General features: G+C 41.8%; 1 protein-coding gene across 3 annotated transcripts in view; it reads left to right on the top strand.

Annotated features, from left to right (window-relative positions):
- The window catches only part of TBC1D30 (TBC1 domain family member 30), an 84,922-nt gene that overhangs the window by 46,706 nt on the left and 22,611 nt on the right, over positions 1-15,605 (top strand). For 2 of the 3 annotated variants that reach the window (XM_054718893.1, XM_008148752.3), the window contains exons 1-7: positions 674-920; positions 4,712-4,773; positions 5,266-5,331; positions 7,113-7,238; positions 8,873-9,058; positions 13,160-13,328; positions 15,247-15,415. In XM_054718893.1, the coding sequence (XP_054574868.1) occupies positions 755-920; positions 4,712-4,773; positions 5,266-5,331; positions 7,113-7,238; positions 8,873-9,058; positions 13,160-13,328; positions 15,247-15,415 (944 nt within the window). In that variant the 5' untranslated portion in view covers positions 674-754. Of the gene's footprint in view, positions 1-673; positions 921-4,711; positions 4,774-5,265; positions 5,332-7,112; positions 7,239-8,872; positions 9,059-13,159; positions 13,329-15,246; positions 15,416-15,605 lie in introns of those variants that run through there. The other variant, XM_054718894.1, reaches the window with a different exon arrangement.

Here is a 15,605-nt window from a genome sequence, read left to right as displayed (position 1 = left end):
AGAACCAGCTCTGTGGTTGAGTATCATTGATGTTTCATCATTCCTTTCCTCTCTGAAATCAATACAAATATATTTTTTAAAAAAGATAAAGACCTATTATTACTACTACCATTTTTTAAATGTGCTCGCTGTGCCTCTCTAAGCTGCCAGGAAAGAGTTCAAAACAATTTGGGATGAAGCTCGGGCTTCGCCTTGTGCCAGCCTCTGGATGACCTCTGCTCAGGGGAAGGGGGCACTTGCATCTCACTGGTGTTCTGCACCGGAGACTTGCTCCCTTTGGTGCCCACTCCAGCCCCTCCCAGACTTTGCGAGAAGCTCGGAAATCTCTGGTGCTGCTTCTGGCTCCTGAGCGCAGTTGCTCACCCACCCGCTCAGGGTTTCCGGGCTCCGCAGCTCGGCTGCTCCCGGGCCCTAGAGCCTCCCCTTCTGCGCACAGTGATGCCAGCATTGGGGGCGGGAGCGCCGCCTTCGTCTCCCGAGCGCTCCCGCCCTCCTCCCCGCCCCAAGCCCTCTCCTGCCTCAGCCGTGCGGCTCCGGCTCCGCACTGCAGATGCCTGCTGGCCGCCTGGCGCTCGTAGGCTCCGCTGGTGCCCCGCAGGTCCCCTCCACCCCCGAGCACTGGCGGCACTCACGCTGTTCCCAAGGGACCCTCGACTGAGCCGTCTCGGAGCCACCGAGAAGCCTCTCCGCTGGTGGCGGGGCAGAGGGGTACCCAGGTGGACTGTGGCTGCACCGGAGCCCGGGGCGCTCCTGGATGCGGCAGGACAAACTGCCCGGCTCCCTGAGGCGCGGAGGGAGATGCCTGAAGCGGCAGGGTGGCGGCAGCGGCGGCGGCGTGGGCACCATCCTGAGCAATGTGCTCAAGAAGCGCAGCTGCATTTCCCGGACCGCGCCCCGGCTGCTCTGCACGCTGGAGCCGGGTGAGGACCCTGGGCTGCAGATGGGGCACTGGAACCGAGCGCGGCGCCCCGGGAGCTGGGGCTGCTGCCGCCTCTGCCTCCGCTGGGCTCTGCGGGGGCTCTGCCTAGGCCGGGGACCGCCCGCGGGCCGCCGAGTGCGGGGTACCGCGGCTTGGCGCAGGCGGGGCCGGGTCCACCTGGGAAGGCAGATCGCAGAGCCGGGCCTGGGCGGAGGCAGCGGCCTCCCAAGGCGCGGAGGACCCGGAGCTTCGCCTGCGGCCCGAGGGCCCCCACTCCTGCGGCCTGTGCGTGGTCTGGTCCTGCTTGTGCCCGGAGCTGGGCAAGTGCTGGCGCCTGCCCGGGCTATCCGAGGCCGCGCTACCAATTGGGCGCCAGGCTCATTTGAAAGAGGTGGAGAAAAAAAAAAGCACAGGTTTGATATTTGGGGTCTGAGGGGAAGGCAGTGGCTTCAAAGGAAAAATCGGCGGGGGGCGGGGGGAAGGGGGTGGCGGTAAGAGGGGAGGACATTTGCTGAGGGTCCCCGCGGCGTGAGTGCTGGGGTCAGCTCGCCTGGAGCCTCTAATGTGTGTGTCCGGGCTCGGAGCGGGCAGGAAACACTTAGGCAGCCCAGAGATCCTTTCTTACAGGTCACGTCTGGGAGCGCACCTGACTGTGCCAGGCGAGGCCCTTTTTGCTGTCAGCCTGTGTTTACACATCCCTGCTTCTCCAGGCTGCGTAACTCCGCGCCTGCTGCACCATCCGGCATCCCTCCCCGGGGTTTTCTGAGCCCGGCCCTGGCGCGGGAGCCTGGGCTCAGAGCTCTCTGGCAAGGGTGGCCGCAGAGGGAGCCAGCTGCGCTCGCCCGCCCGGTGCTCAGCGCTCTCCTGCCCCTGGAGTGGCACCGGCTGGGTTCCAGGCGGGTCCGACCTTCCCCAGCCCCTGCCTCCCAGCGCCTTCGGAGACCTGCTAGCCCGAGGCTGCAAGGGAGGATCTGCCACGGCACTGAGCCCTCAAAGGGTGGTAAGCGTGCCTGCCTTTCCGAACCTCGTGGTTCCTTTGTTTTTCTCCCCAAGGAAGTGTCTAGTTACAGAGACTGGAGTGTTTATTCACCGTCTTACTTTGCCCTTTTTTAAAAAAAATCTCCTTCCCACATTAGAAGTGGTTTGTATTTCTGAACCCGGAACAGCTGTGATGATCAGATAAAATATAAACCTTCTCCCCACCCCCCCCCACATACTTCATGCAGTTAGACCAGTGGTCGGCAAACTCATTAGTCAACAGAGCCAAATATCAACAGGACAACGATTGAAATTTCTTTTGAGAGCCAATTTTTTTTAAAACTTAAAACTTCTTCTAACGCCACTTCTTCAAAATAGACTTGCCCAGGCCGTGGTATTTTGTGGAAGAGCCACACTCAAGGGGCCAAAGAGCCGCATGTGGCTCGCGAGCCGCAGTTTGCCGGCCACGGAGTTAGACGAATCGGTGAAAATGACCTGATTTCAGCTTTTGCCTACAGGCAGCAAATGATCAATTCTAGTTCAAGCCTGTGACTCATTTCTGACAAGGAGAAAATAGTTGTGGTTTTTGACTGACTAACGCCAGCTGGATTTCAGCGCCGCCGGGCACTCGGCAGGACTCTCGGCAGGTGCTCCGAAAAGTCCGGGGAGTATTTTTGGGAATACATCCTGGGAATCCGGGCTTTTAGGTCGATAGAAATCATTCCGTGCGGACCGAACTTCCTGGTCTTTGTTATACTAAAGCAAACGTCATGACTAGACCTCCTCCATTCAGCACCCTGGGTCTGGACAGCAACCTCACCACCGGCTGTGTTTCTTTCTTCCAGCCTTAAATCCTGCTCTGGAGCTGGAAGCACTCTTGTGGCCATTGCTTCATTTCTGGGCACCGAGGCCTGGGCTAGACCAACTCAGAGAGATGAGAATCTGTGGGGGTGCTGAATATGTGTTGGGGGAAGAAAATGTTATCTACCCAGACAGTATGGTTTTGAACCTGAAGCTTTGAAAAGAAGTATCTTGGGTTTCTCTACCCCACAGCTTGACTTTAGAAATGTGGGACCCATCTCATGTATTCACAGCCTTCTCCCAGGACTCCACCAAGGGTATCTGCATACTCTCCTGGGCTTGGGCAAGTCAGACACATCTCTTTCCAGATTCTTGCCTCCGTATAGATGTTTTTAAAAAGACAGGTCTACTTTATTATTATAATTTTGCAAATTCTGAAGGTTGTTCCTACCCACGTGCCAGCCCTAACGTAGTAGTGGAGAGGTTTTCAGTATGCCTAATCGGCTATCAACATCTTAGAAGCAAACATTTCATCATAAATGGCAATCATAAATTATAAAACTGAATGCTGTGGCTAATGTTTGCTTACATTATATTTTTGTTACATTACATTATATTAATGTTTGCTGAGATATATTCTCAAAATGGGAAAACTTTAACAAGCATAATAATGCTTTAACAAGCATTATTCAGTCTTGATCCTTAAACTTTTAAGTCATGTCTTTTAAAAAGTGACTTAAAATGTAATTGCATTGATTTTGAAATTGTAGGAAAAGAATATATAGCATTTTTAGATTTGATCATATTATTTTAAAATACAATTTAAGTAGGAATAAAAATTGTCATTTAATTTTACCTCAATAATGACAGCACATATGCTTCTAACATGGAATTCCGAATTTAAAAAGCCCAATATAAATATCAAACATATAGTCTTTATGTATTCTCCTATTTATGTACTTCAATTCCATAGATTTGGGATTTGGAACAGTCAAGTTCCAAAATAAAGTTAAAACTTTGGAACTTTATCTAAAGTTGTAGGTAACTTAGCATTAGAGTTCAGTTATATTTTTAGCTTGTAGTCTATAATTAAACATACAAGCTTTTCTTTTCTCCAATAACTAAGTTTATTAAGACATAATTTAAAAACATGGAAATCTCCAATAGGACTACTAAGGATTCCATAATTGGGAAGGCAATGACATTATTTTTATAACTTTTGATATTCCACTGACGTTTCCCTAATAGACATAATCCACTCAAATGCCCTAGAAAACAAATTCTGTAAGTAGAGAATTCTCTTCCTAAGTTTCATAAATATTAATTATACAATGCTAGGTGATTTACAGTTAATCATCATAACTGTCTACTGAGATAAGTATTATTTATCCTAATTTTAAAGATAAACAATTGAGACTTCCCTAGCCAGTTTGGCTCAGTGGATAGAGCACTAGCCTGTGGACTGAAGGGTCCTGGGTTCTATTCCAGTCAAGGGCACATACCTTGGTTGCAGGCTCCTCCCCAGCCTGGGCCCTGGTTGGAGCATGTGCATGAGGCAACCAATTGATGTGTTTCTCTCGTATGGATATTTCTGTCTTTTCCTCTCTCTTCTACTGTCTAAAAATCAATGGAAAAATATCCTCGGGAGAGGATTTAAAAAAAAGAAAAAAGAATTGAGACTGAGGCAGGTTAAATTATTTATTTGACTCTAGGAACCAAAGTTGAATGCAGGTCTCCCTAACTGTGATGTCTTTTTAAAAAAAATGTATTTGTTTTTTGTCTTGGCACTACTCCAGACAACTGTGGAAACCACCATCTTAGGTGGAAAGCTCCATTTTATTGCCATAGGATATTTTTTTTCTATAGTAACAACCAATATTCTTTTTCTTCAACAAAATAGACTAAAAATTAGTAAAAGTTTAAAAAACTTCATGATGGTTCAGTTAATTTTTACTTCTATTTTTGATGTAACTTATTTTCTCCCAAAATAACAGTTATGTGTTTTTCTTTTAGGAGTTGACACAAAGTTGAAGTTCACTCTTGAGCCGTCTTTAGGTCAAAATGGTTTTCAGCAGGTAACTTTATTTTTGGTTTTGATAATACTCTTCTTTTGGGGTATCTACAGGGTATATACTGAGATATATTCTCAAAATGGGAAAACTTTAACAAGCATAAGAAGACAAATAATTTTTAAAATTTAGACATTTGGATTTATAATTCCCATGAAAATTTTTGTACTTTCTGTTAATGGTGCAAGTGTGAAAAAATTTACAATACCAGACATTTACTATTCTGAGTCCATAATACATGTTTTGGTTTCTGTACCAGTGCTTCCCAATTATTGTTCGTGGATTGCAGATGGTCACAGGTGTGTTAAGGGTGCCCAAGGTGGGGCTTGGGGCAGTCATGGTCCTCACACCAGTCATATCGGGCTGAAAGAAGTTGACTGTTACCCCAATGTGCTGTACAAAGTTTATGCTCTGCAGATGTCAAGATGAAAAAAAGATTGAAAAGTGCTTACCCAGGCCAATAGCATCATTTTGCCAGTATTTCTTCTTTGTTCCTAGTGGTATGATGCTCTCAAGGCAGTTGCCAGACTATCAACAGGAATACCAAAAGAATGGAGGAGAAAGGTAAGGAGGATTTGTCAGGCTGAAATACAAAAGGGCCATCACTCTGTCCCTCTTTAAATCTCTGGAATGTAAAAAATGACATTCTCAATTTAGTAATTTGAAACATGTCCCCTTTCATTATTCATTCATTCAGTATTTATGGTTATTTATTCTGTACCAGATACTGTCCTAGGTACAGGGGATGTAGCAGTGGAAAGAAAAACCAGACCAAAATGTTTGTACTTATGGAGCTTACAGTGAATAAAATATAAAGTATGTCAGGTGGTGATAAGTGCCGTGGATAAAAATAAAGCAGAGAAATAAATGAAACTGTGGGAAATGGTGATAAGGAGGTGGAATTTTAAACAGCAAAGTGACATTTAAATGGGGCTTTGCAGGTGGTGAGCAGTGGGCCATGCAGCTACCCTGGGGGAAGAGTGTGCCAGAAAACACTCAGGTGGGAGCATCTCAGGAATATACAAGCAAATGCAAGAGGACGGGGTGGCCGAAGTGCGGTGAAAAGGAGAAAAGCAATAGGAGAGAGGGTCATACAGGTAGTGTTATGGGGTTAGGAGGATGGCAGATCATGTAAGACCTTGTAGGCCATAGTAGGACTTTGCTCGGTGTGAGATGGGAAGCATTGGGTAGTTTTGAGCAGGTGAATTACATGATACAACTTATATTTTAAATGGGCCACTCTGGCTACTAACTTGAGAATATGAGGGACAAGGACAGAAGTGGGAGACTAGTAGAGACTTATAATAATTTAGGCAAGAGATGGAGAAGCGGTCTGATTCTAGATATATTTTCAAGGCTGAGTTGACGAATTCCTATTAGATTGAAGATGTGGTAATAGGATGCCAACGATGACGTCACGATTTTGACCTGAGCTACTGGAAGGGGAGAGTTACTATTTACTCAGATGGGAGGAGCAGATGTGTGTGCTCATATGTATGCATGTGTAGTTGAGGTGGTGATGGGTTAGATGATCGGCTTTGTATCTATTAAGGTTAAGATGCCTATTAGATATCTAAGTTGAAGGTGTCAAATAGGCATTTGGACATATGATTCTGATGCTTAGGAGAGAAGTCTGAGTGGAGATATTAATCAATGATATTCCTGCTAACTATGTTTAGATACCAAAACTTGAAGTGCTCTCTTGTTATATCAATTTATAGACCTAGTCTAATTCTGCTAGAATTTGAATATCGGGGGTTCCTCAAAATATACATTAAAAATGACATTAAGAAACACATCTTTTAGAAACAACTTTTCAAGATAATGTGTAAAAATAAAATTTGACTCTAAAAAATGTTAAAAGTTATTCATTATGGGAGCTCATCTGTCGTGTGTGTGTGTGTGGAGAGAGAGAGAGAGGATTTAAAAGCAGAGACCACCTCATGGTGAGAAAAGGCCCATTCTCCGTGAGTGACCAGGTGGCTATTGCTCAAGCATAGACAGCATTCAGAGCCAAATATAACAAGCTTGTAACATAATATAGCTAATTCAATGAACTGAAATAAAATTTGAAAAAAAAATTTAACAGTATTCCTAATGTTAGGACTATTGCTTGGTACATAGTGGAACTCAACAAATGTTAATTGAAAATTTGAGCACATGAAAGGTCCTAATTGATGCAATTCAGTACAATACACATCTCAGTGAGGCTCTTCTGGATTTCTGCATGTGGGCTATTTCTGGTCTAGGAACAGTTCCCATTTTCTTGTTGGATGCAATAACTAGTCCTAGGAAAGGTGAAATTATGTATTTGACTTTAGCATTCTTCTTTATTCATATTTTAGGTTTGGTTGACCTTGGCAGATCATTATTTGCACAGTATAGCCATTGATTGGGACAAAACCTTGCGTTTCACTTTCAATGAAAGGAGTAATCCAGATGATGACTCAATGGGAATTCAGATAGTCAAGGTAATGCCCCTGAGCTTGGCCTGCTGTCCTAACTTAGAAGGAAGATTCTAAGAGCCAGGCTTTTCCTGGATAGAGCATCAAGCCTTATAGTCTGAATGTCTGTATATTTTCTGTTTCTTCTTTAGTTAATAGCTTTTTAATGAAGAACTTTGACTATATACATTGTCTTCAAAAGTTTGTATGTTGCCAGTAAGAATAAAATGTTTCCATTCATATTCAACTTACTTGCTCACATGACAGAAGATGAAATTTATTTTTATTTTTTAGCACTGATCAGTGCTGTTAACTGGATTTTCACATAAAAGTAAAGTTAAGGATAGTTCTATTATAATAATTGGGCTCTTATTAGGGTCTTTGATAATTTCTTAGCTGTCAATTTATTAATATAATTAGATTGACTGGTAGGTCATTCTAATTAAACTAGCTGGTCAAGGGTTCAGACCTGCTCTGGAGGCAGTGGTGGTTTGCCTACCTGGATTATTACAGTTGGTTAGGACCTGGTGCCAAAAGCCAACGCTGCTGATTCGATTTGATCTCACTGTTATTCTCTTACATAAGCCTGCAGCACGTGGCTTTTAATTTTATATGAGTACATCACAGTGTGACACTAGGCTGAGGCTTTAAAAGGAAACTTGTTTCATCTAAATTTTGGTCACCACAAGATGGCTAATGTTTTGGCAGATTTGAAGTGATTTTTTTTTTTTTTTCTGTGCTAACTAAAAGGAGCTACTTTCTGATCTAATTTGGTCTGTTTCAGACAAATGGTAAAAATATATTATGGGATTTTATATGGTATGCTTGAAAAGCCTTTACATTTTGACATTTCAGCTGTTTATTTGGAATTTCAGTATGTGTTTCTCACAGATGAAGTATTGCGTATTTGAAATATTTTCTTTCTGCTTAAATTGTAAATTAAGGCAATGCACATTTTATAACGATCACATTATTAAGAGGATCTTTTATTTTATCATTGAAGTGAATACTATGTCAGTAAAATGACTTCAGCTCCTGAGAATCATAGTCTCTGCCTGGTAATAAAATTATGGATAGTGCCCTAATTAAATGTTAAATTTTTGTCTGTTTTACACACATTTATAAAACAATTTGGATAGAATAATTTTTCTGTTTTAGACAGAATGATTCTTCTGTACTCTACAATACAGGTTGCATTTTTTGCGATTTTGGTTTTGCTCCTTAATACTATTTGGAGTTTTGATAGCTAAATAAACTTTATATCCTTTTCTGTAGAAAGAAGTAATGTTGGCATGTATCATACATATATTGAAATGACTTTTTTATCTCAGATGTATTATTAAATAAACTTTCAACTTATATGAAATTTTGTTAATTCTAAGTCCCTCTTTGTGTTAATTCTGGAAACACTTTGTAAGTAGAAAATTTGCCTGACTGTAATTCCTCTTGAAAATGTCTAAGCATATTAGAAAACATTAGGCAAAAAAGGAAAGGAATTTCTTTTGACCCATGTTGCATATACAATTTAAAAAAAACTACAGTTCATGTAGATAATCTACTTAATGCTGAGGCAAAGAAATAACTACCGTTTTTGTTTTTATTTTTTTGGTTTTGAGAGAGAGTATAGTGACTCTAAAAATCACTGTTTTCCTCTTATTTAGGATCTTCACCGCACAGGCTGCAGTTCTTACTGTGGCCAGGAGGCTGAGCAAGACAGGGTTGTGTTAAAGCGGGTCCTGTTGGCTTATGCCCGATGGAACAAGAATGTTGGGTACTGTCAAGGCTTTAACATCCTGGCTGCACTAATTCTGGAAGTGGTGGAAGGCAATGAAGGGGATGCTCTGAAAGTGAGTATCAGGCTTTGAAGAAGGCAGCTGAAATTCTTCAGAGAGTTAAATATTGGAACTATAATTTCTCTTCTCTGATGCCCACTTTTTTCCAAGGTGTTTGCCACACCTTCTTAATTACCCATGATACCATTTCTCCCAGGTTAAAGCCAGGTCAAGTGACAGACTCATGTAGCTACCAAATGTGAAGAGGATGATTAGGTGTTTAGATTCACTTACAAGACATCTATTTTTAAAGCAAGTTAGTTATTAATTATATGAATACTTATTGTTGCATAACAAATTAGCTGCTTAAAACAGCAAACTTGGTATTACCTCACTGTTTCTTTGAGTTAGGAGTCTGGGCGTGGCTTAACTGGCTGAGTCACATGATAATGGCATTCAAACTGTTGGCTGGGGTGTGGTCTCATCTGAAGGCCCAACTAGGTGGGAGCATTCGCTTCCAAGTTCATTTATGTGGTTGCTGGAAAGCTTTAATTCCTCACAGGTCTTGGACTTAGGGGCCTCAGTTCCTTGCTGGCTATTGGCCAGAGCCCTTTTTTAGTTCCGCTTTGTGGGGCTCACCATTGTGCAACATTCTGGTTGGTATCCCTCAGTGAGCGAGATAGTGAAAGAGTGTGAGCAACGTAGGAGAGATTAAGTTACAGATTTGAAGCCTATATATCAGAAGTCACATTTCATCATTTTCCCCACATTCTGTTCATTAGGAGCCAGTCACTAGGTCCAGCCCATGCTCCAGGGAAAGGGCTTGTATAAGAGTATGACTCTCAGGAGGTGGGGGATCCCTAGGGTCATGGTAGAAACTGCCTACTCCACCAGTTATCCTAAATTCTGGTTGGATCTCATTAGATTGCTTTATTCTTGCATATCTGGGATGAGGTATGGAGGAGGTAGGCTGAGAGTGAATGCCTATGATGGAAGCAGTTTGCTTGGAGAAAGGTTATGGAAGCGAATAATATTTTAATCTTTGATGCCTAGAGCCTTTATTAGTAAAAAATAAATAAATTATGAAAACACTTCGAGCTGGGACACTAGCAGTTTAAGCATGTAGGTCTGAATGTGATTCAGTGAGTCACCAGAAATAAGTCTTCAGGAGGAATGAAGCATTTTACACTTGGAAGATGACCACTGCCTTCCTTGCTTGGGGCAATATGGGGTTGCTTCTTCTTTGAATCCTCAGGACTGCTGTTGATTGCAATGCTTTGTGATGGATGGGATGGTTACTCAGTCATTGTATTCAAGAGCACCTCCCCCCCCCCCACTCCCACTGTTTGACTGTGGCGCATACCATTGTGATACTCTCAACCACTGACTAAAAATTCTGATATGGAAAGATAAGCAAATTTCCTCCGTTTTATACCCATTATGGTGGAATTAATTATAAAGCCAGCCTGACACGATCTCAATCTGTATTCACCCTCTCACTTTTTCCATTCATGTATTTAAGGAAACAGCTTTGAAGCTACTTGTTCATCAAATAGGCAGGGGTGGACGGGGGAGGCAGTGACAAATCAAATACATGAGTTTAAAACATTTTTTATTAAGAAGCAATTTTGTTTACTTAGTCTATCAGATTTAGTTATCCCCCCCGTCCCCCCAGATTTTACTTGTATGACTATAAAATGGGAACTGTTCTATTGAAAAGCTGAAATAAACAATTCAGGTTGGGGGTGGGGTGGGAAGGTTTGGGGAAAGGGTTATAATGCCAATCAAATCATGAAAGGACTCAGTGATGGCACTTGAGAAAGTAAAAAGCCACATAAAAAGATGGATTAAATAAAGCTCAGAAACAGAATATTTAAGAAAATGAACTTTGTGGAATGAAATGACATTGTCATCATTTAGGAATCGGGTTAGGCAATTAATGTGCAGGGAAAGGTTGGGTTTATGAAGAAATACTTCTGATGCAAAGGAAAATATTGGGTGCTGGTGTTTTTCCAACAGCTATTTTGGCCTCTGCAAGTTGTAATTAGTAATGAAATATATAATTTTTTAAATGGAGGCAAGCCATTTTCTTTGCTTTTTTGCACTTAGTAACTGTTTTATTTTTGGTGAGGTGTCTGTTAAGGTTTTTGGGCCATTTTTTAATCCAGTTGGATTTTTTGTTTGTTTTTAAAGCTTGTTTTCTTATTATTGAGATTTAAGAGTTCTTTGTGTATTTTGGATGACAGTCCTTTATCAGATGGAACTCTTGAAAGTATTTTCTCCCTGACTGTGGCTTGTCTTCTAATTCACTTTCACAGAGCAGAAGTTTTTAATTTTAATGTAGTCGAGCTTATTAGCATTTCCTGCATGGATTATGCCTTTGGTGTTGTGTTATATCTAAAAAGTCATTCCCATGCCCAAGATCATCTAGGCTATGCTATCATCTAGGAATTTTATAGTATTGCATTTTACATTTAAGTTTATGATCTCTGTTGAGACAGTTTTTGTGAAGGGTGTAATGTTTGTGTCTAGATTCAATTTGTTTTGCATTTGGATGTCCTGGTGTCTCAGAACCATTTGTTGAAGAGACTATCTTTGCTCTATTTCCTTCCTTCCTTCCTTCCTTCCTTCCTTCCTTCCTTCCTTCCTTCCTTCCTTCCTTTCCTTCCTTTTTTTTTTTTTTTAAGATGCAATGTTTGGTCTTTGAAATACAGTAGTGGGTGGACTGACATTGCTGACATAAGACATATGTTTTACATCTGACTTTGAGATGCTTTTGGATAGAGAATTTTATTGTGTTACAGAATTACTATGAGAATTGGTAATTTTTTGTTTGCTTTCTTGTTTCTGTGTAATCTTGAGGTTCATAGTTTTTTCATAAAAACTTAAATATTCTTCTCAGTCTTACATAACTTACCTTCGATGAAAAGTGATCCTGTACGTCCTCCTCTCCTTACCCATGGCGTGCGAAGTCTGCCGGGCTCTGTGCTCTGCTGGAAACTCACTCCCCCCTCACCTGGCCTGGGCACTCCGAGACCTCCTCCCTCGACACGGATTGAATATACTCTTTTTATTGCTAAATTACCATTTCCAGAGCGATGATACATTTACCTGGTAAATTCTGTCCCTATATAGGAAGGCTATAGCAGCTCCCTGGGCCTTCCAATTCCTGGAATAAAGACCTCAAAGTGAGTGGGAGGGGGAAGGGTGCTTCTTGAGAATATGTCTCTACCCTTATTGACTTAGTTAAAACTCTGACCTTAAAAGTAGAAATTATAAGCCAGGGATGAGGGAAAAATGGGCCATTGGCAGTCTCGGAGATAATTTTTTTGGGAAATTAGGTTTTGCAAAATGATGACAATCAATGTGAGACAGCTCCTTTCCACGAACATATAGGGCCAGCTGTGATTTTGTTCTCAGTTTTGGTTTTCTTGTGCTCTGGAGAATGAGCAGGTCTTCTAGCAGGGAGGGCATATGAAGAGCATGTGGAACACGTGTTTTGCTGGGCTGTTCTAGAGGTTCTTGACTTCTTAGAAAAGGTAACGCAAATAAAAAAAATCAGAATGAAATAGTAATTTGAAGAACTTACGTATGAGACATCCTTAGGAAGGAATCCAGATTTTAAAAGTATCATTTGTCCAAACAAAACCTTGTTGCGTTCTCCCAGGAAAGGAAAGTGGACAAAGAGCCCACATGAGGTATTCTGATAACCCAGGCTGAGGGTAAGTGAATCCTGAGACGGGCTTCAGGGGGGCGTTTTGTGATGGGCCAGTCTTGGTTTTCATAGTCAAGTTGGAAAACTGCTGACTTCAAGGAGCCAGTAGTGGGATTCCTGCTGGCTGCTGCTGAAGCATGTGCTCCATCTCGTACTTCTCAGAGCGAGGCTGAGGGTTGTCTGATCAGTCACTCAGGGGTAGCCTCAGGTCTAACAGCCCATGTAGAAATTGTAGACCATGGCAGTCTGTGGGTCTGAGCTGCTTTGATAACTTACTTAGATAATTATGAATTACTTAGATGATTATGAATTATCTAGATAATTATGGCACATGCTCTTCACCCAGGGTGGAGATGAGCCTCAAAGATCCAGAACATTTGGTATTGACACATTTAAGTGATACTGTGCTCTGGCTAACTACATTTTATCCATTTGAATATGTTTTCTATCTTTTTCTTCAGATTATGATTTACCTTATTGATAAGGTACTTCCCGAGAGCTATTTTGTCAATAATCTCCGGGCATTGTCTGTGGATATGGCTGTCTTCAGAGACCTCTTGAGACTGAAGCTCCCTGAATTATCTGAGCACCTGGACACTCTTCAGAGAACTGCAAACAAGGAGAGTGGAGGTAGTGGTGATTCAGTGCTATTATACCTTCGAAATTGTTTACTTCTCTGACTCCACTGTACATATGAGCCTACACCTTGAATGGAAATATATCTTTTCAGGTGTTTCTGTTGATGAGAGTTTGATGCAATGAAATAGGTTTTTAGAGAATGGGAACAAAACAAAACAAACAAACAAAAAAACCAACATAGGGCCACATATTGAACCTTTGAATGGTCATAGTTAGGAAACTGGTCAAGAACCTCATACGTCACCAGTACCAGATCAACCACTAAATCTGTTGTCTTTTAGATGAAGAATGGTGTACATGTCTCGCCATCGAGTTAAACTTCTCTAAGCTGGCACCAAATCTATAGGCATCTTTATAGCTGAGCCACAGGTACCATTTAGCACACACTGTGGTTTTTCCTGAAGCACTGAGGTTATGGAAGAGTGGAATATGTATTTTCATAGAGTTGTAGGAGATATTTTGAATTGAAATGTTTAATGTTACTTTTATTGATTCATGCTAAGGGTATGCAGATTTACTTGAGATGAATGGGCCAGTTCTTGCTGGAGAAGGAGCTCCAGGAAGAACTTGAACCCAGGAAGGCGCTGGGCTGAATAAGGTGGCGATAGAGAGAGCTCTACTACAGCTCTGAGAGTCACCGCCTCCAGCAGGCATCAGCCAGCTTTCCAGATGACCTAAGCTAGTGCTGTAGTTACACCCCTACATGCACTTCCCTGGCTGTGCTCAGAGGACCAGAAAGAAGAGTCAGAAGTGTATTGTGTTTCCTGTAAATGGTTGCCGGTTACTGGCCACACATTTAAACCTAGGAAAATAGTAAATGATTTTGAGCACCTAATCTGTGATTAAAATACACTGGAAATTTTAGTGACACCTGGGTGTCTCTAAGCATTTCCTTCTAAATCATTTGAAAACTCTTATTTAATTTGGCTGTGCAGTATAATTATGCACCTGTGTGGATTTCATAAGACTCCCAGGTCGAACAATCTTAACCTGTCCCCCTAGTCAGACACGCTGTACTGGGGTCCATGTTTTTCCTCAAGTGCTCTGCATTGGCCTGCAAGGGGTGACCTCAGATTCTAGTCTCTGGGAACAGATGCTCACTTTGTTCCTAGGTAAGAAGGAAGAAAGCGAGGGCAGGAGAACAGATCTCTTTTTGCTTATACTTAGGTAAATGCATATTCTGACTGTAATTAGGAGGGAGAAGCAGTCCCCATATCTAAACTTTATTTCATTGAAATACATACTTATGCCATCACAGGAAATGAGAGGGAGCTCTGTGTTTTTTAGTGAATTTAGAAACTTCAAAGTGAGCTGGATCTCAGATATTTAAAACTCTGTAGTTTAGTTCAACGTATTTTAAAATTTCATGTTGTTTAATCTCTAGATATTTGGGGTTTTTCCAGCTATCTTTCTCTAATTGATTTGTAGTTTAATTCCATTGTGGTCTGAGAACTATGTATACTTTAAAAAGTAGACAAGCAATTCGTAACGAGCAATTTTACTTTTATGAGCAGCATTTGAGTAAAAGTGGCCTTTAGGATATTTTGGAAATCGGTGTTTGCTTTAGAGGGACTAAAATCTTTTTTTTAAATCTCATTTTTGGTGAGAAAAACATTCTCCTTAATTTTCAGCATCCCATAATAGGTAGAACCAAATTAATCGTTAGGTTAAGATTTCTGAAGTACCATAAAGAATTTGTGAAGTTCCTATTATTGAGATCTTTATTAAACACACCTATGTTCTTCTAGAAAAAGGAAGGAAGAAAGATTAAAGGACCATAGTTTAGCCCCATAAACCAATCAGTCAGGAAAAGTAACACAGTTGGGTGGACTTGGGAGACTGAAAGAGGGCGCCTTTATATCTTGCAAACTGCCAGTTCTGAAGAAATGGAGTGTTTGTTTCATTGCAGGTGGATATGAGCCCCCGCTCACGAATGTCTTCACGATGCAGTGGTTTCTGACTCTCTTCGCCACCTGCCTCCCTAACCACACCGTTTTAAAGATCTGGGATTCTGTCTTTTTTGAAGGTTCGGAAATCATCCTAAGGGTGTCGCTGGCTATCTGGGCAAAGTTGGGAGAGTAAGTGACCGCCCCCTTCTCTTCTGTTCTGTGGTGTTGGGGGCGTTGAGCAGTTGTTATGCTCTAACAAAGCATCGATAATTAAGTGTGAGGAAAAGAGGAAGTTGTGAACTTTGTGCAGTGGCTTTAGCCTTCTGGGATCTCAGCTGGCACATTCTTTTTTTTTTTTTTTTTTAATCTTTATTGTTGA

The sequence above is a fragment of the Eptesicus fuscus genome, chromosome 7 (genome assembly GCF_027574615.1).
Source record: "Eptesicus fuscus isolate TK198812 chromosome 7, DD_ASM_mEF_20220401, whole genome shotgun sequence".
Classification (NCBI taxonomy): domain Eukaryota; kingdom Metazoa; phylum Chordata; class Mammalia; order Chiroptera; family Vespertilionidae; genus Eptesicus; species Eptesicus fuscus.
This window is presented reverse-complemented; position numbering and strand designations above follow the sequence as displayed.